Here is a 22,901-nt window from a genome sequence, read left to right as displayed (position 1 = left end):
TATACTAATGTAGATTAGGCAGGATCAATTGATGATAAAAAGTCAAATTTTGGATATTGCACGAGAGACGAGAGAATTTAGTGATATGGCGTAGCAAAAAATAATCTATGGTTGTAAGAAGTAGTGTTGAAGCGGCATATAGAGCTGACTCATGGAATTTGTGAACTCATCTGGATCAAAAGAGTGATGAAAGATTTGAAAATTTAAATTGAAGATACTATGCTTTTCTATTGTGATAATAAATTAGCTATCAGTTATAGCTCACAATCCAATTCATCATGCATGATCAAACTAAACATGTAGGAGTTGATCGTCACTTTATTAAAGAAAAGGGTAGATGAAGGCATTATCGATATTGAGCGTATTTGAACTTATCACTAACTAGTCGATCTTTCTTACAAAAGGATTATCTGAACAAGCTCATAAATTTCTTGAATGCAAGCTTGGTTTCATCAATATCTACAATCAAGCTTGAGGAAGAGTGTTGAAAATAATTAAATTTTTTCCTTACGGAGAGTTAATCAAATCATAGGAGATATGTAAATTAATCAAATATTTTCTTATGGAAAGTGAATTAAATCATGAATAAGATATAATTAAATTAAAAATAATTTATTTTTGATAAAATATTATTTATTAATTCTCATTGTATAAATGAATAAAATTATGTGTGAGAATTTTTCAAAAATCACTATCATATATATACAACCAAAGAAATTAATAACAAATTTGAGATATAGTAAGCAACTCTATTATGAGTCTTATTAACAAACAAAAATACACTGAAAGAGATATTCCGAGTCCCACCGTGTTTAGTTTAATTATTTTTTTTTTTTAAAAATAATCGCTTATCATTTGGACAGGCATCTACTGTGTGTCCTTTAAGCTTCAAAACACTTCTACAGTGAAGAATCTCCCAATGTAAAATCATATTTATCCATATAAACTGTGAAATACCCTTACATTTGTGGATTCGCTCGGCATCTATCTGATTTACCTATCTGTATTTAACCGTGGGCCATAATGGAAGAATCTCCCAGTGTAAATTTTCTAACATTAATTTAATGTTCTCATTTAAAATCTAACATAAATTTGTTTTTTATTTTTATTTGTACGTAGATGTAAAACACGAACAATTATGACTTAATGATGTTTAGGATTTACAGCAAGTAACTTTCTTCTATCACAAGTTTCCAACCCTAACGTGCCTGATAAAATACTAACATAAATGCAAATTTGTTGGGAAAATAACATTGGTACAACAGCTCTGTTATATATATATATATATAGTATTTTATGGGAAATGAGAGAATGAATATTTAAAGGATTCAGAGACGAATTAGATGATACACATTGCGCACTGAAGCTCTCAGCATTCTCACATGATTCATGAAGATATATAATGACTATTAGAGAATGAAGTTTCGTCCAATGACACAGTTGATGATAAGAAATTAGTCAGTAATTAATAGTTTTCCTTTAATTAAGAGCTAGCTACAACATTTGCTTTCCCTTTAATGCATACATCATTGATTTGGTAGTCTCTTATGATCAGTTTCTGTTCGAGCAGGCCTTGGTCTTTGACTCCAATAAACACCTCTGTCTCAGCCAGAAACATGAACAACACACACAGGTACCAACTCACTGGTCAGGCTGGAAGGTGAACAGTAGCTCACACATGTGAATCTACAAGTTTAGACATGCTCATAAATCGATTAAATCATTATAGGACGACACGATCAGGGTGATGTTGCGTGGGTGGATTCACATGAGCAGACACAGAGTTGAAGGATCCTTCGAATACGCCAAAGCCCCAACCCCATGCATCCATGTCGGCGCAACACCCTCCGCCTTCCTCGCTTAATCCCGTACAACTCCATCCTATTGCAGCTTCATATGCATGTATACCTTCAGACGCCACTGTACAACCATTAATTCACTCGCACCAACTCTGTTCTTTCTCTGGCCTTCTTCTCTTGGCATGTTCTTGACAAATCACAGATCGGAATCTACTTGATGTGCGCATTTGCAACGACTGCGGCGAAGGGGATCAGTTGGCGGAGACCAAGACTCGTGTTGATTTGCCTCGCCTTCCTCTGCTGCGCCTCCTGGGTGTTGTTCCTGCTCCGGGGCGGAGCTGCGGCGGCGGCGGTTCCGCTTCCGGTGACGCTCCGGAGAAGGCTGAGGGTGGCAATGCAGGATGTCGCGGTGGCCTCGCCGGTGGACAGAGAAGCGCCGGCGACGTTCGATGAGAGTAAGCGGCGGGCACCGAGCTGCCCAGATCCTCTCCATAACCGGTAGACAGTATTTAATTAAGCGCCGCATTTTGTTAGATATCGTGTAAAACCAGAATTTTTTATGTGGTCGTGCATTAGATTAGAGCTCAGGAACGAACCAACGAACGCTCTGTTTTCTCCCCCAATTTTGCTGATTGCTTGATCACTTTTGATCTCTTCAAGTATTCCGCTGTTTTGCTCTGCAAATGGATGAACTATTTCGTCAAAGAAACAAACTATAGATAGGCATCAATTACTAGTTAGACTCAGAATACAAAATTGAAGAATAATTCATAAAATTATTATTATTATTTTTCTCCAATTCTCAATTATTCCTTCACATGATGGCATGAACATTATCACCTTATCCTGTCCAATGTATAGTATACTGATCAAAGTTTGCTCATCATAGATGCATTAATGTGTATATTTATACACACTCTAGTTAATGATCTATCTCTTCTGCTCTCTTGTTTTTCTTGTAAAACTTGTTAGAGAATTTGTTTTTCCTTTTTTATTTAATTGTTTTAAATCAATATTAATGTAACTACATGCTTGATAATGTTGTGAAAAGTTTAACTTAGTCCATATAGGAACACCTAATTAAAAAGGTCACAACTTAAGACAGTCTTAGATGATTGATTGGGTAATAATTCGAGATTACTTGTATCAACAAAACTTTACAGTACATTTCAGAAAACACTAGTTGTTTATAGAAAGGAAAGGAACTATTTCTACTAGATCAGTAGGCTGCGGGAATGCTGGCTGGGTTGCCAGTCCGATCGAGAAGAAGAGGAGGCTACTCTGCAGTTCTGCAAAATTAGCAGCTATCGACACGCACGCAAAGCTTGGAAACGAGAGGTAGCCGATGACTATTTATGGGAAGCTTGGTACAGAACGTCAACTCAACTTGTTTGGGAAGAAGGTGGGAGTGGGACGACGTTTGCCGACGGCCATGCAAATTTAAAGCAGCGATTTGATGCGCCATGAAAAAAGGTCGAACGAATCGACGACTGCGTCTGTGCCCAGGAAGATAAAGCGAATTAACAAAATACAAATAAAAACTTGATCGTCTTGTCATGTCTAATGTCTTAGACTGGTGTTTGCTTGCTACACTCCCGGCCCGTGTCAAAATCAAACAGTTGTTTCCTTTCAATTCGTTCGGTGACTCGATGCAGGAGAGCATATTACAATGTGGCCTGGCACGGGCTACCTCAATGCCCCTCTCACAAACCGAATCATTATTATACAAACAAACAAAAAATTTGAGGCAAGTGACCACTCTAGTTTATTAAACATAGAAATGGGCAACCACGGACGACTTTTAAGGTTCGTGGAAACGATTGAACAAACTCACATGCATTTGGAGAACAAGAAGCTTTTTGAAAAACTAAGCAAAAGCACGAGAAGATAGATATTGTCGTCGATAGCATTTAAGTTTAGGGTAGATGAGTGGCGTGAGGAATCTTCTTTCTTTCCACATAGCCATTTTGATTTGTCATCGATCTCTTGGCCTCTTTTTCCACGGTCCATATAATTGAAGGACATGACCCACACTAATTGCTTGATTGTCTTGTACCTTAACAACCTTGGCCTCTTTAATTCCCTTTAAAATTTTACAACAGTCGTAATTATTTCCCCACGTACACTCTACGTTTCTGACCACCAAGCCTTAATAAATGCTAATAATACGCACTTATATATGTATCGAACCCCACTACTTTTGCTTGCTCTGTTCTTCCGTTTCCGACTCTTCAATTGCTCACGCAAATTGTAGTTTGAAATGCTCTGCTTTCTGCTCTTCTTTGTGGCTCTGTTTCTGAGGCCGCCGGCGTCGGCCTCGTGGGACAGCTATTCGCCGCCGGAGTGCCCCTACCCTTGCTTGCCGCCGCCCACCTCGGTGAGCATCTGCCCTCCGCCACCTCCGGCGGCCAGCTATCCGCCTCCATCACCGCCGGTCGCTGGCGGTGCTACTCCGGGATACTATTATCCTCCATACAATTACTTTCCGGCGCCGCCGCCGCCGAATCCTGTATTGCCGTGGTTCCCATGGTACTACACGTCTCCTCCCTCGGCCTCGGCGGCTTCTTTTCTCGAGCAGGATGCTAGCGCTCTCATCGCCTCTTTAGTAATGCTCGCGTTGTGTTTGATTTTGTTCTAATTAGGCATGTTAGTTTCTTGCCGGTGATTGTAGCAGATGAATCAAGAAGGTAAGAAGGTTTTCGATTCAATTCATACTTCCTTACTTCGTGCCATTCCTTGACATTTTCTTGGTTTATTTGAAACAATTGATCTTAGAATTTGACGACAGTAGGAGCAAAAAGGGTTAAAAAACTGTCCCAAAAAAGCTTGGAAAAGTAAAAAAACAGGAGCTGATGAATTGGCATATCGATGTAAATATCTTCAAAAAGAAAGGAAAGATTCAAATTTCAAAAGAATATATAGAGGTTTAATCTCTCTTGTTCATTAAATATGAAACTAAACTAGCTGATTGAAACAACCCATTCATGCTCTCCTCCAAACTTGAGCATATATTTATAAATATTTTATGTTCCAAGCTTTCACTTGGGTCTCAATTGCAGTAAGTTTTGTAACCTCTATCCACTTGTAATAGAGGTTATTTCTCGAATGATAGGAACCGATCAGGCCTAGTGCGGCTACAATTCAAACATCACACGAGAAAGTATGCTTTTGGGAGTACTATAAATTGATTATAATTTATATTCACGTTTTTTTTTGGAAATCGATATTCACTGGAATTTAATGCCAATTAAGATCGTGATTAAGTACGCATTTCAATCTGTCAACCAACTATTTCTATTTTCCTAAATCTGAACCTTTCACAGTTGTTCTTGCTTTGAAGTGATCGAAACATATAAATCCTCTTGTGTTTTGATTCCTTGCGTTGCTTCAGCCATTTTTTCTGTTTCCGATCTTCAACAGATGGAAAAGTAATTTAGAAGATATCTTTTTCCCTCTCATCGACAGAGATTACACATACTTTTATTTATTTTTCAATCTCATGCACTGAAAAGACATCCACTGAATTATAAGATCAACAATTCACCAGTCACCTGATACCAGCACTGGCCTGGACTGGCATGCCAAATCTCTCATTTGTAAGAAAGCACAACCGCGACGAGAAGAAGGAAGAATCATTTGGAAGATCCATTTTGAGTCCTGCCCACAAAAGCCCGCTGCTGCAAATGCCTCAGGCTCTGCTCCATGCTCACCTTTATCATATCTGCCAACATCTTCTTTGCTTTTCCCATCTGCTCACCGCCATCCATGTTGGACACTATGTTGCAGACAATGCTATCGAAAGTGCCCGTCTGCAACTCTGATCTTATACACCGCGAGCTTCGCAGTAGCTGAAGCAGCAAGTGAGCTTTGACTTGAGACTTTGGGGTTCCCTGAATGGTGAGCTGAAGAAGACCAGGAATTGCACCTTCTTTGAGTATGACGTCTCTGTACCTGCTCTGATCGCTCTCGCACAGTGCGAGGAGGGCTCCTACTGCATGTTCTCGACTCCGAAGCGAGCCTTCTTCTAGCACTTCCACAATAGTGAGAACGCCGCCTTCTGCAGCTGTCAAAGCAGCCCTTCCTTCCTCAAAATTCACCAGCAATTCCAAGAGCGCGCTGCACTTCTCGGTGATCTTGGACGACTTTCTGCAATTTCTGAGCAGACATAACAATGTCGGAACAGGGTGCAGTGGAAGAATGATGGTGAGGTTCTCAGGGATCGTCGAGAGATTGTAGAGTGCCGTGAGAGCATCAATCTTTGCTTGTGGATTGCCATCTACAAGGATTTTGATGAGGAGGGGGAGAGCGCCGGAGGTGCTGATAGCAGGCCTGTTGGGGAAGGAAGCCGAGAGGGTGAGGACTGCTGCAGTGGCGTACTCTTGCAAGGTAGAATCCGATGATTGCAAGAAGTGAACAAGTGGCACGAGTGCTCCGGCTTCGACAATCTTGATTTTGTTTCTGCAACCACAATGCAAAATTACCATTAAAACATATCCTACGAGAAGCAAATTCGCAGCCAGTGATTATGCTTTAGTTCAGTCCTAACAGTTTCAGAACAATTCCAGCTTGTAATTAGTTCAGTCCTAACAGTCATTGGGCAGATCAACTCTACAGTGAAAAGAAAAGGGTGACCTCCAAGAGAGGGAAAACAAGAACAGAAATCTAGCTCTTCCTCTCCATTAAGCGAAAGCAAGCAACCACATGGACGAATCATTAGAGATCATAACAGTTTGTACATGTAAAGGAGCCATAGTTCCTGCCTCAGAGCATCAAAGCTCGCACCTTTCGTCCTTGACGGCGAGATTCACGAGGGCGAGGATGGCGGCTTCACCAGAGTCTGAGTTTAGAGACCGAAGCATCGACACAAGGGGCACGACGGCGCCGGCAAACTGCCTCCGGTTCCTCGACGACGTCTTTGTCAGCCGTCTGATCTCCCTGGCCGCTGCGATCCTGCACGCCTCGTCCTCAGACCTGATCTGTTTCATGATCTTCGCCACCTCATCCAGCTCGCCTGCGAGTCCAGCCTCCAGTGCTGCCATGCCGTCGCCTCTCTCTCTCGCTCTCCCTCTCGCTCTCTCTGTCTCCGTGGAGCGGCGAAGGGGAGGCTCAGGTTATATAGCACAGAAAGGCACGAGAATATCCCGCCGACATTCCGTTAACGCGCCGTCAACGGTGTACGTGTCGACATTTCATGTGTGCTGTCGGCTAACAAACACTGAGATCCTCCCAGGACCACTGAACAATTTCCATCGTTCCGATTGGAATCCGACGGATGAAAATTAATCCCGATCGATTACGCTGAAAATAATGACAACGATATGATCCAAATTCACAATAATTCATATTTTGAAACTATTAACTATTATTTATAAACTTATATATGCATAAATCTCTATCAACAAATTATTTATATAGTTCTACTCGGCTGCAATAATAAAATAATTAATAAATTTTATTTCTTTTTTTCTTTGTTTGCTCACACTTATTTTTAAAAAAATTTCTTTGTGAAGCAACTTGATCCAAATGAGTGAATGAATTATAGGGAACATGATCGGATGTCCCATAAAAAAAGATCGAAACCCATGATTTGGTTAATTTGAATACTTTTTTTGTTTTTTTTTAAAAGTTGCATAAGAACAACGCGAGCGTTGCGTAAGTGACTAGTGTAGCAAAGACTGTGGAATAAAGCAAAGGATCGGGCTTCATCAGCAAGCACAAAATGTAAAGCAGTATGGCTACGTTAGACAAATAAATGGAAGCAGTACTATTCTTAATTACGACGTTTGTCGCCTTTTTTTCTTCGACATGATTAATAATTGGTTAAATAGCAATTCTTTTGAAGGAGTTGGCATGCGTGTTTGTTCATGCTAAACAATCTACAAACCGTTATATATACATGAGATTAACTATACCAGCTTTGATGACAAATTTTACTGACTCAAAAGTTTTTGCAAAAGACTAACATAAAATATTCCAAAAGTTAGATCACATATAACCGAAAGTTAGTGGTGCGGGTGTCGTGAAGGACGTGGCTCTCTCCGAGGTAAAAGTGAAGACTCATGCGAAGGTCAAAATCTGGGGGCCCAACAAATTGATGTGAAAATAAGATGGGTAGCAATACGGACCCGATCCCAACGAGGAGGATATCTGTCACTTCGGACTCAGGGGGATATTTGTCACCTCGGGCTCAGGTCATACTTCTAGCTCCGCATGGGCTTGCCCTTGACCCCCACTTGGGCTCCCGAAGCCATCTCGTCTCGGTCAACTTTGTCTCGGCTATTTCAATCGTCTCGTCTTGACTATCTTAGTTGTCTTGTCTCGGCTAGCCTCGTTTCAATCGACCATCTCGGTCTCAAGTCTCATCTCAACCACTCTGCCTCGACTGACTCTATCTTGGATTCCATCTTCACGTATACTTTCTGTGAATCGCTATCTTACATGGTCTGCTAAAGGGGAACACGAACATTCTCACGGATACGTAGCAGTTCGAGAATGAACAAGTGGTTATAAGGTTGTCAGACTAGGTCCCCTAAAATACATCTCTTTTTGCACATAAGGCCAAAAGAAAATGATTGTTGGATCTGGTCCCCTTTGCAAGTTGCTATAAGGGCTCTATCTCATCCGTGGAGGCCTTAATTAAGCATAAAACGCTTAGCCCACAGCCTTGTTTCAGGTTCGACTCCAAAAACTCTGCTAATATTATTTTCTTTCTTGTCCACTATTCATCATCTTATGTAGAATACTAACTTAAACGTCGGAGTAGCCTATCGAAACTACCTAGCACCAGTCTAACATCTTCTTGAAGTGTGTTTCAGGTCCTGATCATCTCTGCGTTATAATTCATCCAGGAGATCATCCACATCGGACTACTCATTGACTGATAACTTGATTATCTGCAGTATTTGATCGGAACAGAACAATCGTTATACATGAGATTTCGTCTGTTCCGGTCTAGAAATCATCGTTGTTGATAGTTATACAACCGAAAGCTTCTTTCTATGCCTTTAGACGTGATACAACGTCCACCAGTGAGCTTCGTCTTCGATTCGACGGTTAGGTCAGATAAATTTTAACCTGTTGCCTTGAATTCCATATGAATCCAACTCATTTGCATTGATTTGATGTCAAATTGTTCCATAAAGAATTCATTAAGAATCCGAAGAAGTTTTTTGATCCCGTCATCTAAGGAAGCTGTCCTTTCCGACTGAAATGTTAATTTCTTAATTTATACGATTGTATTTTTTATATTTTTTACTGACTGGGTATATGATTGTGTCTATGCGACTTCTTCCTATCTTTTAGCAAGAGTAGAAACTCAGGGCTTAGCAAGTAACCTAGTTAATAGTGACAGAGTCTGCACGCTTGGTTGTCTTACTGTTAGCCGCTTGAAAACTGTTAACCAAGAAGTTAACAATGCAAATGACCAAATCACAAATTGATGACTGAGTAGCTAAGATGTGTTTAGTCAGTTGCTGAGTAGCTGAAACAAGTGTGTTAGGCGGCCGAGTGGCTGTAATGGCCGAGTGAAATTGTTGTTGGGTCTGCCATATGATTTGACCATTGACCTATTAACTTATCAGATCCGATCATTGATCCACTTCACCATATTAGGCGACACAAATTAAGAGTGACAAAGTGTTACTACTTAGCGTCACTGAAGTCATTACTCATTAGATTTTTATGACAACTTCAAAGATTGATTTGCTTTTATTGGGAATGAATTATAGGGCAAGCCATATATATATCATTGGAAAATCACGTATCTAATTGTCATTCCTATAAGAAGTCATGATAAATTTAACTGAAGTCTACATGCATGGATGGTACTATTATTTGAGAATTTGAAAGGTTCAATATATCAATTTTTGATATTCTTAATGATTTTCTTTCTTTAAGACTTTTTAATTAGTTTGTCCATTGTTAGACTTACTTTTCATTCTCAAGGTCTTAAGAAATATAAAATCTCATTTAATACTTTTGATTAATTTTAGAGAGTTATTCCAAGTCTTGCCCTATAAAGGTCATCTTTTGTATTATTGGAAGGACGATTTTTTTGAGATAATATAAATATATATATTATGAGCTCTTAAACTTGTTAGAATATTTATCTTCTTTAAACTTTTGATGGATTCCCTAGAATGAGAGTATTAAGACTTACCTTGTGTTACCTCTTATATATTTCTCATACTTTTTCAGATGTCAAGTTGGTATCAAAGAGATTTGGTTCGCAATGGTTGAAGTGAATCTTTGGAACATAATATTGAGAGTCATGGTTCGAAGGCTGATTTTGTAAATTATGAAATAGATTTTAGGGAAATGATGATTCCCGTGATGATGCAACTCGGGGTCAAAATGTCGAAGGAACAATATTTGTGAGAAATCTTTTGATACTTTAAAATTGGCATTTCAAATTTTGATGGAAGAAATGATCCTAATGCTCACCTACTCCATTGAAAGAGTTTTTGAATTCAAAGAAATATCAAAAAAATCATAAAGTGAAATTTATTGTCATCAAGTTGAAGATTGCATCCTTTGACTTCAGAAGATATGCTTCCATTTAGATAATGATAATGTCACTGTAATTAATTATCTATGTACCTTGTGTGTATAGTTTGATCGATATATATATCAGAGTTTAGGATTGGTTTTTTTGACTAATTTAAAATGAAGCAGGTGCATGAGTACTGCTGGGAATTGAAAGTTAATCCTTCGTCCTCTTCTTCCAGTCAATTAGGAATATATATGCATGGCTTCGATCTGTTTGGAAGTTTCAGAAAGGAGACGATCGATATATGATGCTGGAATTTCATAATCTATAATATATGGAGAAGTTCGGAAATACACACAGGCCGGTTATGTACTGTTTGTTTGTGTATATATGATAATAAGAATAGATGATTAATGAAACATACTGATTTTATACAAACTAAAGCCTCTTCCTCGAACGCCGGCCAACAAGCAGCAAAGCACAAAAATGCTTCTCTCTTCTTCTTCTTCTTCCACGCGTTATTTGATTTGTGCCATGGCTGTCATGCTTGCTGTTGTGTTCTCCACCCAGTTTGGACTGGCCACTGCAGGTGCTAATTTATCAGACCTGTGTTCGTTTTCTTTTTCTGATACCAGTACTGTTCGATTAAGATGCCTAATTAAGTTGGTTCATTCTTCTAACCATCTGTAGGAAGGATATTAGGTGGGAGAACTGGAATAATAACGCCGCCATCTCCAACAGGGAACCCTGTCAAACATGATTTCCCTCCACCTCGTCCATGATTCTGCAGGGTGTTTATATATTTATATGCTATATATGTTGCAGATCAGAACATGCATGGTTAATTGTCTTGTCTTCCATCTTAATGAATGCACAAGTTTGTTACTTGCTTTAGTCGTGTAATTGAACTCTCATAATGCATGATTCGCTTTAGCTAAACATAACTACAATAATACATCAGAAAGTAGTATAATTTTCTATGTATTCATGTGTTAGAATGTAAATACATTGGTTTCAAGAATTAATATAATATAGAATATATAAGTTTTTGTTTCAAAGATATAGAATACATATCCTATATATATATTTCAAATGCCATATATAAGAATTTTAAATCATAGTACTACCACACATCTTCTGGCCCAGACTAAATAAAGAATTGCATATTCTTTTGTATATTATACATGAAGAGAGTCTTCATTCAGAAGGATTCTTAGTACACAACTAAAGAAAGGTACCAGTGGTTCATATGTTTGCCCACTGTATACCATTATGGACGTTTGGCCCAAAAGCCGATCTATGTCTAATTCAATATAATTATTCAAATTAAATCATTCCTCATCATGTTAGTGGTTTACATAATGCATCTATTAAATCTATGTTTTTTAAATTTCAATAATGTTAATATTAGCATATTTTTGTTACCATCCTCACCAGAAATATAAGAGAAATTTATTGAATATTGAATCAATTCAAACTTATCTGTTGAATGATCTAAGTTGATGATCTCATACTGTCAAACTCTGTGTTATTTGGTTATCCGAGGTGAGTTATTGAGTACCAACATCTTCGATTGCTCAAGTTGTCGAGTGCTTGAATTGGTCGAGATGCTCAAGTGGGATGTTGCTAGCTCTCCTGAGTATTGTGAGGTCTGACGACCTGATGCTTCCCGAGTCCCAGTGAAAATCGAGAAGCTTGCTGAGTGTTCTTGATCTCGAGTGCCGAGTTGGGACGCTCTTGGTCCCATGCTGAGTCAAGACGTGAGTACTCCTGTCGAGTCGCTGGAAGATAGTGCAAAGTTGTCGAGCGAAACTGAGTACTTAGGAAGTTTTTCGAGTTACGAGTCAAGAATCCGAGTTGCCCAACTGTCGAGTTTAACTAGGTCACCCAATCAGGAATAAGAGATGTCAATGCTTACGTCTGACGTAGTTTTTTTGAAACAAATTCGTCCCCCTCTAGTTGTGCTTCGATATTATGATAGACGTCTATTTTCCAAGATACAATAGCTGATCGCAATCACCACCAAGCACGGGTTAGTAGTCATGACGAACTTAGCTTGTACCCGAATGCTATCATGGTGATTCTATCGAATAGAGATGCACGTCGGGAGAAGAAGAATAGGGGAACGCTATTGCTTCTGCTCTATTTGCTTGAGGTCATGAGCTTCATTCTTTACTAGTCGACCGTGGAACGCCAGCCGCTAGTCGACCGTTTCAATCGCGTGCTCACATATGAGTCAACTTAATTCAGTATAATTTAGACCTTGGATTTACACTTCCTACAAATCCACGCGTAAGAAAAAGTGCATCCCCATATATACGTTGACAACATTAATATTTATGAAACATTATAAATCAATAATAAAATTATGAAATTGAAATTTTCAATGTAGAACTAAACTCTCACTTTCCTCCAACTATCTCTAATGTTATTAAAAGTAATATAATTATTTATAATCATAAACGAAGCGTACTGGTGTGGGTTATGTTATTCCATCATTTCTTTCCTAATTAAATAATAATTACGATTATTATAAACGACTAATCATGATGATCATGATATACATAAAAAAACGATGGAATAGTCCATCCCAACCTTCTACGTTGACTTGGCCATTCATGCAAGTGTCGGCAAAACCTTTCCCCATGAATGCACGAAAATTTTTGAATTTTTTTCCCTAAGTGTCATCCTTGGAATCCGCCACATAATCAACTTCATGATCATTTATGAGAAAATAAATCCAGAAGTTAAGAAGGACATTGTCTCAGTTTCATCGAGATTCGATTCTTATCCACTTTAACAATTCTGTTCTGTCGTAACCAACTCAGCTATATCTTAGAGGCGCTTTTCCATGATCCAAATTATTGTTCGATGAGACAAATAATTGTGTTCTTCCTAATTAAGATCTTATAATGAGTTTATATATTTTAAAGAACTAAAAGGACAAGTAATTGATCTTCGTAAGAATATAATTGATGCACTTATTATGAATGATTATTGACGCGTCTAAATTCTCTTTATATAAACATACTTCACAAAAAAATTGCTTGACGAATCCAATTAAATTCCACATGAATTTTATTCTGCAAGTGCTAAAATACAAAGCATCAGTTGAACCCACCCTACTTGACACCTCTCCACGGAATCAGCTGCCAGCTTCTACGTACATCACATGCATTCAATTACAAGCCTGGCACCCACAAGACTACGCGCCTGTTCATCCACTCCTTAACGAGACATTCATTCCACGTTTAATTTTAATTGTTTTTTAGAGGCCCCAGTGCATGTGTTTTTTTGCATGCTACGTCATACGAATTATTTATAGTCGAGGAAGACTAACTAGCTACCTTACCTTATTTCAGTATATATCAGGACTAAATTAAAGAAGAAAATTGATTAAGTATGAAGTGATTCATTAAGATACTTTTCCAGTCTCATATATCACGCAAAGCCAGCAAAAGTGTGTATAGTTTCAGAAACCTGTAACGTTGCACCTTAACTTTCTACCATTAAGATAATGAATGCTGCTGCTACATGACAAACTGCTTTAACAAATCCATATTTGTCTTCTTCTTCTTTCAGTTTCTCTTTCTTGAAACCAATGGGCTATACAACTTTAGAACACAGGTGGAACTCACTTTTTTCTGTTTGTGCTTCTCTTAGATAAAGAATATATAAAACTGACGAAAATTAAAAAAATCCAGTAATTAAATTAAATTAAACTGCTTGAGCATTTATTCCTTGTCCCGGACGAGCCCGTATGCTTTCTCCAGAACCGGTCCGAACCGGTTGACGTCGAGCCGGACACTTTGCTGGCGGAGGTAGATTTCCTGCATCCTGTGCCAACCTTCCTTGTGGATCGACTCCGGGTCCGTGAACACCTTGTCGTCCCTCGGATACGCGTCAAGAAGCGTGCTCTCGTCGATGCTGATGTCGTACTGGATGTACTCGAGATTCATACCCATCGCTGGCTCCGCGTAGAAATTGGTGGCGATCCAGTCCAGCTTGGCAAGCGGCACCACCTGGACCACGACCGCTCCGGTGGGTAGGAAGACGAAATTGGTCAGGCCGGCGCCGTGCACGCCAACCATCACGTCGCACGAGTTCACCACGTGCGCGAACCGGGCGACGTCCATGAAGTCCGGCTCCGCCGCCACCGCCTCGAAGCCCACCGCTTCCGCGGCCGCCGTCAGCGCGTCCAGGTTCGCGAACTTCCTCGTGCCGCTGCGCGCGATGAACAGAAGGCGCGGCTTCGTGGGGTTTTTCTTCGGTCCGACTCGGGCGCGGCCGAGGCCGTAGACGCTGCGGGTGAGCTCGACGAAGCCGGCGATGGAGTAGCCATCGGGGGCCTCTGCGGCGTCGATCATCAAATCGCGCTTCGCGTGCAGGCCGACCGTCAGGCGGTCGAAGCAATGCACGCGGTCGTCGCCGTCGAGGTCGATGACGTCGAAGGCGGATAGCTGGGTCAGATACGGTCGGTACTTCATCATCCACCAGCCTCTCAAACTGGAAATGGCGAACCGGACTTGTCGGTGGAGCGGGCCGGCGGTCTGAAAGAGGGGGACGAGCACGTCGGCGAAGTCGTGGAAGCAGTTTCCGCAGTGGCCGCCGGTGGAAAAGAGCACGCCTGAGACGGAGTGGCGGACGTCGCAGTTTGGGGCGGCGGAGGCGTGCAGTGTCGTGACGATGAAAGAGCGGACTTTGGCCTTGGCGGAATGGTCGTACTTGCGGGGATACGGTTTGATCTCCCATGACGATGCAGGGGTGTCTCTGGATACGACGAGCATTACGGAAGAGAGATTCTTCCCGATGACTCTGATATCGCCATCTAAATCGCAGATGTCTAATCTGTACTGGGAGAAATCGCAAATTGGTTTCTTCGCAGGCATAACTTCTGAAACAAGTCAGTGTGGAATTCAGGCGTGGATTTAAAAAGTACAAGTAGGTATGTTCGAAGAATAACCTGGTTGATTGTGATCGATAGCTGATGCTTTCGCCGACACTTGTTTATCATTTTTCACTTTGGTTCCTTCCTCCTCCTCGTCAACTGGGAATCAAGATTGGAGATCAAAGTGATTGGCGCAATCTTAATTAAAAGACGGAAAAAGTAAAGAAAATGAATGGCATATTATTACCTGACCAATTCCTCCCAGTGATAACAACCTTCTCTTCTTCGAAGGAAGAATTGATCGTGCTCTCGTCTTCTTCATTTGTCGGGTCACTACCTGTCGATAGAATGCTCCTGCCTTCTTCGACAGCAGAATTCGCAGTAGCCGCATCGTCCAACGACGAAGACGGTGGAACCTTGCAATTCACTGCGCTAACTTCAAACAGAGTCACATCATTGTCGAAGTAGACCAGCAAGAACAGAGTTGAAGAACAGAGTTGGGCAACTCACAGATAGACAGATGATCGATTCCCTCTTCACTTCTGTACATTATGACATAAATCATCGACGCCAAAATGCATCCAATAATTAGCCCTGACCCAAAACTCCGGGGCTCCGCCAGCGGCCGGAACCTGAGCCTCTTCATCTCCTTCATCCTGCAGGAGCTTTATCTCAGACGCTGAAGAATGGAAATTCGTTCAAATATATAAGGACTTGACATGTTGAAGGGACAGGAGGAAGAACAGATTCTTCAGTGTCGGTGGGCGAGGATCGATGATTGCATTTATTGTTTGATTTTTATTCTAAGTATGCGGCTGGAAGAATGCGACGGAACGAAGGCCATAGATTCAGACTTACGCCGCTGCAAAGAATATATCCAGAGAAAGATTACGACTGGCCAGCAGAAAAAACTATAATTTGAGCTGGGTTTTACAATGATTCAACTCGTCGAAGACAAAAATCAAATCTCCTAAATAATGTTGAATAGTTTATTTTCAATAGGACAAAAATATTAGGCAACCATTTAGTGTTCAAAACGTCTCGTCTTGAATAACTTGTATGGATTCAGAAAATGAAACAAACAATTTTTTAGATCCTTTTGTTGGTATGAAAAGCTATTTGTTGGTCCATGATGGAGGCATTAATTTTACAACCGCCTCTCAAATTTCATAATGAAACAGTGGAAACTTAGAAGAAGCTGCCATGGCTAATATTCTAATTAATCGAATCGGATAGGCTGTAGAAGAAACCGTGAGACTATGAATAAGAACATGATTGCCCATTTATTCTGTTTAGATGCTTGAAGCGAAGTCAAGGGATCAAAGAAAGCAATGGGATAGCTGCTCTTTTGACAAACTTTTCTTCCTTGTTTCATTAACCATCAGATCAATTTAATTTGACCATGGAACAGTGAGCTGGGGCATCCTTCTGAACTACTCGAGGATCAACATATATAGCTGCTTCGATTTCACTTGAGATACGATCGATTTCACTCTTTTACGATCACTATGTAAAATTTCTATCAAGATAATTATTCTTTGTTTTCGCCTCTCAACATCGTATCTCTCCTTTCATAATCATTCTCCATAAGGATACTCGATTTTATATTCTTGTAAACAAACAAAATCTTGACAGCGGATGAATGCACCTTCCATTTTTCTCGAGATATGCTTCATCGCAATGCATTGCACGTGAGAGTCTGGGATGCCGGACCATTAGAAAACTTGTAATTTTTATTTTCCTGAATAATAAGATGGCAATGGAAATTAATCTACCAATTTTCAGGTGCTCGAATCTAATTTAAAGCTGTTAGTGTTGTTGGCTTATATTTAAAGTTTAATAGAAAATATAATCTAATTTAAAATATAAGGCATTGAGTGAGGCACTTTTAATATTTAAGCATATTTGCCAATTTTTATATGTAAAAGTCTGAATTTAATATCACATTGGAAGGAAAAGAAAGAATCTAATCCAACCTAAAATGCTGAGGTGGGATTCTTCTAGTATTTAAAAATATAAGAATCTCCAAAATTAAAAGGGTTAAAATTCTCCCCTTCATTTTTTTTGTGTCTTTTAATAATTCAAGCTTTTTGGTAAAAGACTTTAATTAATGAAGGTAATTTAATATTTTATATATATATTTGTTCTACCATCCAAGCTATTACAATTACAATCCAATAGAGGATACATGAATCTGCTCGTCTGTCTGTCAATGATTACTGGTAGTGCGCCACCAAGTGTAGGTCTCTCAGAACAGAGACAAACTTTTGGCGAACGTTAATTGAGTAAAAAAGAAAGAATCAAAAGAGAAGACGCAAAAGGACATGAAAATATAAATAAATCTGTGCCAAGTATTACCAATGCATGCACTTACTTTTGAAGAGATTATAAATTGGACGCTATGAAGCTTTTAGCTTCTCAGACTAGATATGCATCAGATACTGTAATTTGTTGATTTTGAAGATCTAAAGAGTCCAAATATTACGGTTTTCCTCCAATACTTTTACATTTTCTTACTACTGGGCCATCGTTGTTTTATAATAGAGAGGAATTTGCATGATTACAGAAGTTAAATACAGTTTAGAATGATAAAACAAATGAAGAACCAAACCAAAAATCTTGCTAACAGAGTACAATTTCTTGTGATTCCAAATTGATGCATGTTTCTATTGACGGAGATGATCCATGGCTTTGATCAATGTCGGCCTGAACCTGTCGACGTCGAGCTTCACGTTCTGCTGCTTCAGGTAGATCTTCCCCATCTTGAACCACCCTTGATGGTGGATCGACTGCGGGTCCGAGATCACCGGGTGCTCTCTCGAATACAACTCCAACAGCGTGCTCTCCTCCACGCTGATGTTGTACTGCAAGTAGAGCAGCCCCGACTCCCTCGCCGGCGGCCCGTACGTGTGCTCCGCCATCCCCTCCAAGTCGCAGCACGGCGCGATCTGTATCGCCACCGCGTTCACCGGCAGGAATACTAAGTTGGTGAGCCCGGCGCCGTGCACGCCCATGATCACGTCGCACGAGTTCACCACCTCCGCGAACGCGGCCACGTTCACGAAGTTCGCGTCGGCGATCACCACCTCGAAGCCTACCGCCTCCGCCGCCCGCACGATCTCCGGCACGTTGGTGAACCGCCGCGTGCCGTTCCGCGCCACCAGCAGGAGCCGCGGCCGCAGCTCCGGGTGCGCCCGAAGGCTGACGGCGCGCTCCCGCGGGAGCGCGTACGCCTCGCGCAGGAACCTGGTGAAGTCGAGCATGGAGATGCCGTTGGGCGCGCGAGCGCGGTCGATTGTGAGGTCATTGTGGAAGCGTAGGTCGACCAGCGCGTGCGGGCGGCAGTGCACGTCGTCGCTGTTGTCGAGGTCGACGAATTCGTACCGAGTGAGCCGATCGATGATGGGCCGATACTTGTTGAGCCACCACAGCCGGATGCCGGTGATCAGGAACTGGACTTCGCCGTGGAACTCGTGAGCGGTCAGAAACAGGGGAAGGAGCACGTCAGTGAAATCGTGGTAGTAGTTGCCGGTGAAACCGCCGAGGGCGAAGACGATGGCAGGGACGGTGCTGTTGACGGTACACGCTGGCGCCGCCGTAGCGGTTCGAACCGCGACCTTCTCTATGTTGCCCATGTGTTTGCGGACGTAGGGGACGACCATGTACTCCTCGGCTTTTCGGTGGGGCGACACGAGCACCACGGCGGCGGAGGCCGCCTTCTTCTTGCCGTAGATTCTGACATCGCCCGTCAGGTCGCAAAACTCCGTTCTGAAGTTGGAGAAGTCGCAGATTGAGCCAGTTAATTGCGGCTTCGGCATCTCAATCACTTGGGTGGTTTCTTTCTTCGGAAAGAGAGTCTTGTCACCTTCAATCAACATAAAATTCGTCACGTAGTTGAAGATTTGCTCAATTTTGACAACTTTTAATCGAATACAAAGTTCAATTACCTGGTTTCTTCGGTTCGCTGCTATTTTCCTCCAAACTCATATGGGAATCAGTAGAAAAGCTTTTGTTCAGCTGCTCCTCTGCTTTCTTTTCTTTTTCTGTCAAGTAAAAGAACTCCATGAAACCAAAGATAACACAAGATGTAGATCAATGGCCATTAGAGAAGAGATGCTATGCTGCTGCATACGTTTGATTCTTGCATTGTTGCAAATTCTACACGAGCTCAGAATTAGCTTTTACCTGGCTTTACTTGGCTAATCTTGCCTTCTGCCTCTTGATTAGTGCCAATCTTGAAGGTTGAAATTGCCTGCTCATCAACTGCAAAAGCAAAACAAGAGAATTGCAAGACACAAATTAAACCTCAAAAAATTCTTAAAAAAGAGAGATGAAAACAAGGCTGGAATCAGAAGCTCACCAGTGGTTTCTGACATGGAGACGAGGTAGATCAAGATCACTAAGCAGCAGCCCACGAGCAAGGCCAAGCCAAGCCTCCTTGCTTCGATCCTGCTCAAGTTCCTGACTACGGCCTTCTCCAACCCCATGCTGAACGGGGAAGGCTAGACCAAGCTAATAACACTGCAAGTTTCAGCTGTAGAGACACGAGGCCGACGCGTTGCCCCAAGGGAGAAGATATTGGGAGTGAAAGGAGCAACCTCGTCCTTGTTCCTTCAACAAGAGGCTGAAGGCTAAAAACTAAAGTAGGCCCGAGTGATCCGTGCTCTCCTTCTCTCTCTTCTTCAAGAAGACAAATGGAAGAGCTTCTACTTAAAAATTAAATATCACTTTTCAAAGTGCATAAATATAATCTTCTCTCTCGGAACTACTTTTCCTCGTTCCTTTCGTTTTCATATGAAAACTTTAAGAAGAAATTTATCACAGAATCGGTGATAATGCGAAGAAGACATAATTTTGTAGTTTTTGGTACAATTATAGCGGGATAGAACTTTTGACTAGTCTGTTTCAGGAGTTAAGATTCCACCAACCCTCATCAATCCAGTGTCAACTTAATTTACCCATAAAAGTCAAAAGTAAACAGAGTTCTATATTTCTACGTTAGCTGCTGTTTATGAATTTACAGTTACCGTGAAAAGATTGAAATAAAGGAAAGATTATCTATTAAAATGAAATCAAGTTGAGTAATGTTGCTTTTTCATTTAATATATCGATGCATCAGAACTGATGCATCTCTGTGGTGGTGATCATTTTTGTCCCCCATTTTTGTTAAGAAAATTTCTGTGAGTGGCTCAAAGAAGATGAGGTCCAGTGGTCCTCGTTTCAAGCATTGAGATAACTTTCCAAATACAGCCACAAAAAAAAAAAAGACCTCGAAGTTTGCTTAATGTTTCATTTTTAAACTGTTCTAATATCTTGCTTTCAGTAAAGCTGAATCTGAATTATTTAAATAATGCAGTCAAGTTAAAGAATCCTAGGACTATTTAAATGCAGCAGAAGAGGAATTTCTCAACAAGACGTCATGCTACATCATATCAGTATCTATCATCTGCAATTTTAAAAACCATAAGCCTCCAATAATCGAAGAATATATGATTCACCATGTCTGCCAGTATTATTCTCGTCAACAAGTTACCAGACTTATTGAAGCTTGCAAAGCAGTTTCAGACTAATCTCAAATCTCAATTTTCTTGTGCTCTGAAATTAGTGGCGTAATGTATTATTGATCATTTCTTCCACCCCGTGGCTGCGTGGCAGAATAAACTTTGTTTGGAGAAAGAAAAACAAAGAATAATATACATAAAATTTCATAAAGATGACGCAGTGGTAGGCAGAGATTTGGATCTACGTACACATGTCCTTTCTTTCCACACGAGCAATTGCCAATTGCCGCTATTTTGAAATCTTATCTCATCGCTTCCAATTTTCACCAGAACTTTGTCTACAGTTGTTTTGCATCTCAATGCATCACACTATTTGGGAGAATTCCGCAAATAAAAAATTATGATTGATTGATCATTGACTTTGTGCAGAAAGGAAATATTAACGAAGAGAAACTTGATTGCTAATAAACTTAATATTGTGACAAATGGTTAAATTGGATGTAAATTTGACATTGCACCCTTTCAGAAAACTAAAACTACAGTGAATACTTCAAGCGTAGGAACAAGATGCAGAAAATTAGCATTAGTGTGATGCCAACTTAATTGTTCCCTCATTGAAGGTGCCAGACAAGGCAAGGCAAACGTGACGCTTCATGTCCTCTTGTGAATTTAATTATTATTGCATCTCCATCTCCTCCTCTTGTGTCCTAGCTAGTTCTAGCTACCACCAACTCCTTAGGTCACAGATTTGTAGTTTTCCGTGACTGAATTTCAGAGCAGAGCACTGGATTTGAATGTTTACACAGGAGCAGGAGCAGGCTGTAGAGCCTTTTGCTCAGTATAGCAACTCTTGCAAGGTCATGCGACCTGTCTAATTATGTGGAGCAGGAAGAAAACCCGGATGAGACTCCTTGATTTAAGTGGTGGCGCCGGTGTAGTTGACGTCAAACTTGTTTGTGTTCGACACCTATCACTATTAGCGGACCAGCTGTCCGGCACGATAGATGAGAGGAATGTGACTTTGTACGAACAAATAAATCAAAGAAAGTCACGTTGTTGCTATAACGTATGAATTGGGAAAGGGCGTCAATCATTTATCAAAATCGTCAAATAGACGATTCTATTCTTTAAAAAAATATCAAATGAACATTATATTTAAATTGAAGTGTAATGTCTTTAGTGTATGTTTGATGATTCGTGTAAAAATTAATAATTAGTTACTAATTTTTAAATCAGACTTACATTAAGAATTCAGAGTATTGTAGGTACTTTAATCTAAATGGGAATTATTTTTTTTTTTGAAAAAGAGACGCCCGGGTAATGATTTGACAAATGATGGGCCCTTTTGTTTTTTTTGCCCAAAATAGTAGTTTGAAAAATGAATTGAATATTGAATATGTATTATTGTGGCTAAAAGAATCTCTTTAGACCCTATGGGACCCCTCACCCACCACATGCAAAATCGTATCACCAGTATGAGCACTGTGCCACGCTCCAAACCAAATTTATTATTCTTTTATGTAAAAGATAAAATCTATCATTTCAATCAATTTTACGAATTTTACTGATCATCTATTTTACGATCATCTATGATAAATTAAATCAAAAAATTATAGTTAATTATAATAAAGGAGGATATTATCTCGACAAGATTAAACTCTTGTCCTTTTCTATAATTCTATCTATGAGCAAATTTATTATTCTTGAATGGTTTTGTTATATATGCATTCCCCAAATCAATGTGCAAGAACTCGGAAACATCTAGAGATTCCATATAAAGGATTAAGCAACAGTAGGAATACATGCAAGAGTTCCTTTTTGTACATCTGCAAGTTCAATTCGTCTGAACAATATAGATGATGAAACTCCGAACTAAGCTAGCTCTTGCCTATTCTATTCACGAAGGAGCTCGCGGGCATGTATGAGAAAACTGCTGAATCTGTCCACATCGAGCTTCACATCTTGGTTGAAGAAGTATATCGAAGTCCAATTCCTCCAACCTTCCTTCTGAACTTGGACAGATTTTGGATTTATGACCACAGGATCTGTAATACCATAGCGGTCCACCAGTGAGCTCTCCATGACACCTATGCCATACTGCAAGTACTTCATCTTCATCTCTAAAGTAGGCACTCCGTAGTCAGCATAGCAGAAGTTATCCATTCCTCCCAATGGAACAACTTGGATCACTACTGCATTGGTCGGGAGGAATATGAGATTAGTGA

General features: G+C 40.4%; 3 protein-coding genes across 3 annotated transcripts; all 3 read right to left on the bottom strand.

Annotated features, from left to right (window-relative positions):
• Window positions 1-5,256: 5,256 nt before the first annotated feature.
• On the bottom strand, window positions 5,257-6,871 carry LOC141827959 (U-box domain-containing protein 17-like). The gene is made up of 2 exons (XM_074715309.1): window positions 6,582-6,871; window positions 5,257-6,257 (listed from the first exon to the last, which is right to left on the bottom strand). The coding sequence occupies exons 1-2, from the start codon at window positions 6,836-6,838 to the stop codon at window positions 5,432-5,434; spliced, it is 1,083 nt and encodes a 360-aa protein (XP_074571410.1). The 5' UTR covers window positions 6,839-6,871; the 3' UTR covers window positions 5,257-5,431.
• A 7,145-nt stretch (window positions 6,872-14,016) lies between these two features.
• LOC141828675 (beta-1,2-xylosyltransferase XYXT1-like) lies at window positions 14,017-15,830 on the bottom strand. The gene is made up of 4 exons (XM_074716131.1): window positions 15,686-15,830; window positions 15,423-15,602; window positions 15,251-15,334; window positions 14,017-15,181 (listed from the first exon to the last, which is right to left on the bottom strand). Exons 1-4 carry the CDS (start codon window positions 15,828-15,830, stop codon window positions 14,022-14,024), a joined length of 1,569 nt encoding a protein of 522 aa, XP_074572232.1. The 3' UTR covers window positions 14,017-14,021.
• Window positions 15,831-17,636: 1,806 nt separating this feature from the next.
• LOC141827666 (beta-1,2-xylosyltransferase XYXT1-like) lies at window positions 17,637-19,903 on the bottom strand. The gene is made up of 4 exons (XM_074714967.1): window positions 19,536-19,903; window positions 19,361-19,438; window positions 19,123-19,218; window positions 17,637-19,040 (listed from the first exon to the last, which is right to left on the bottom strand). The coding sequence occupies exons 1-4, from the start codon at window positions 19,660-19,662 to the stop codon at window positions 17,842-17,844; spliced, it is 1,500 nt and encodes a 499-aa protein (XP_074571068.1). The 5' UTR covers window positions 19,663-19,903; the 3' UTR covers window positions 17,637-17,841.
• Between the last annotated feature and the right edge of the window lie 2,998 nt (window positions 19,904-22,901).

The sequence above is a fragment of the Curcuma longa genome, chromosome 4 (assembly GCF_044706935.1).
Source record: "Curcuma longa cultivar G26 ecotype Majalengka, Jawa Barat chromosome 4, ITB_CL_G26_1.1, whole genome shotgun sequence".
Classification (NCBI taxonomy): Eukaryota; Viridiplantae; Streptophyta; class Magnoliopsida; order Zingiberales; family Zingiberaceae; genus Curcuma; species Curcuma longa.
Note: the sequence above shows the minus strand (reverse complement) of the source record. Positions and strands in the feature narration are given on the sequence as shown.

Bases quoted from the DNA above. Each gene is read 5' to 3' on its own strand.
- LOC141827959 (XM_074715309.1), bottom strand. From the start codon at position 6,838: ATGGCAGCACTGGAGGCTGGACTCGCAGGCGAGCTGGATGAGGTGGCG. The intron at 6,258-6,581 runs GTGCGAGCTTTG...TTGTGGTTGCAG, and splicing joins CTCGCCGTCAAGGACGAAAG to AAACAAAATCAAGATTGTCG.
- LOC141828675 (XM_074716131.1), bottom strand. From the start codon at position 15,830: ATGAAGGAGATGAAGAGGCTCAGGTTCCGGCCGCTGGCGGAGCCCCGG. The intron at 15,335-15,422 runs GTAATAATATGC...CTTGATTCCCAG, and splicing joins CACTGGGAGGAATTGGTCAG to TTGACGAGGAGGAGGAAGGA. The intron at 15,182-15,250 runs GTTATTCTTCGA...GACTTGTTTCAG, and splicing joins TATCGATCACAATCAACCAG to AAGTTATGCCTGCGAAGAAA.
- LOC141827666 (XM_074714967.1), bottom strand. From the start codon at position 19,662: ATGGGGTTGGAGAAGGCCGTAGTCAGGAACTTGAGCAGGATCGAAGCA. The intron at 19,439-19,535 runs GTGAGCTTCTGA...TTGCTTTTGCAG, and splicing joins CTCCATGTCAGAAACCACTG to TTGATGAGCAGGCAATTTCA. The intron at 19,041-19,122 runs GTAATTGAACTT...TGTTGATTGAAG, and splicing joins CAGCGAACCGAAGAAACCAG to GTGACAAGACTCTCTTTCCG.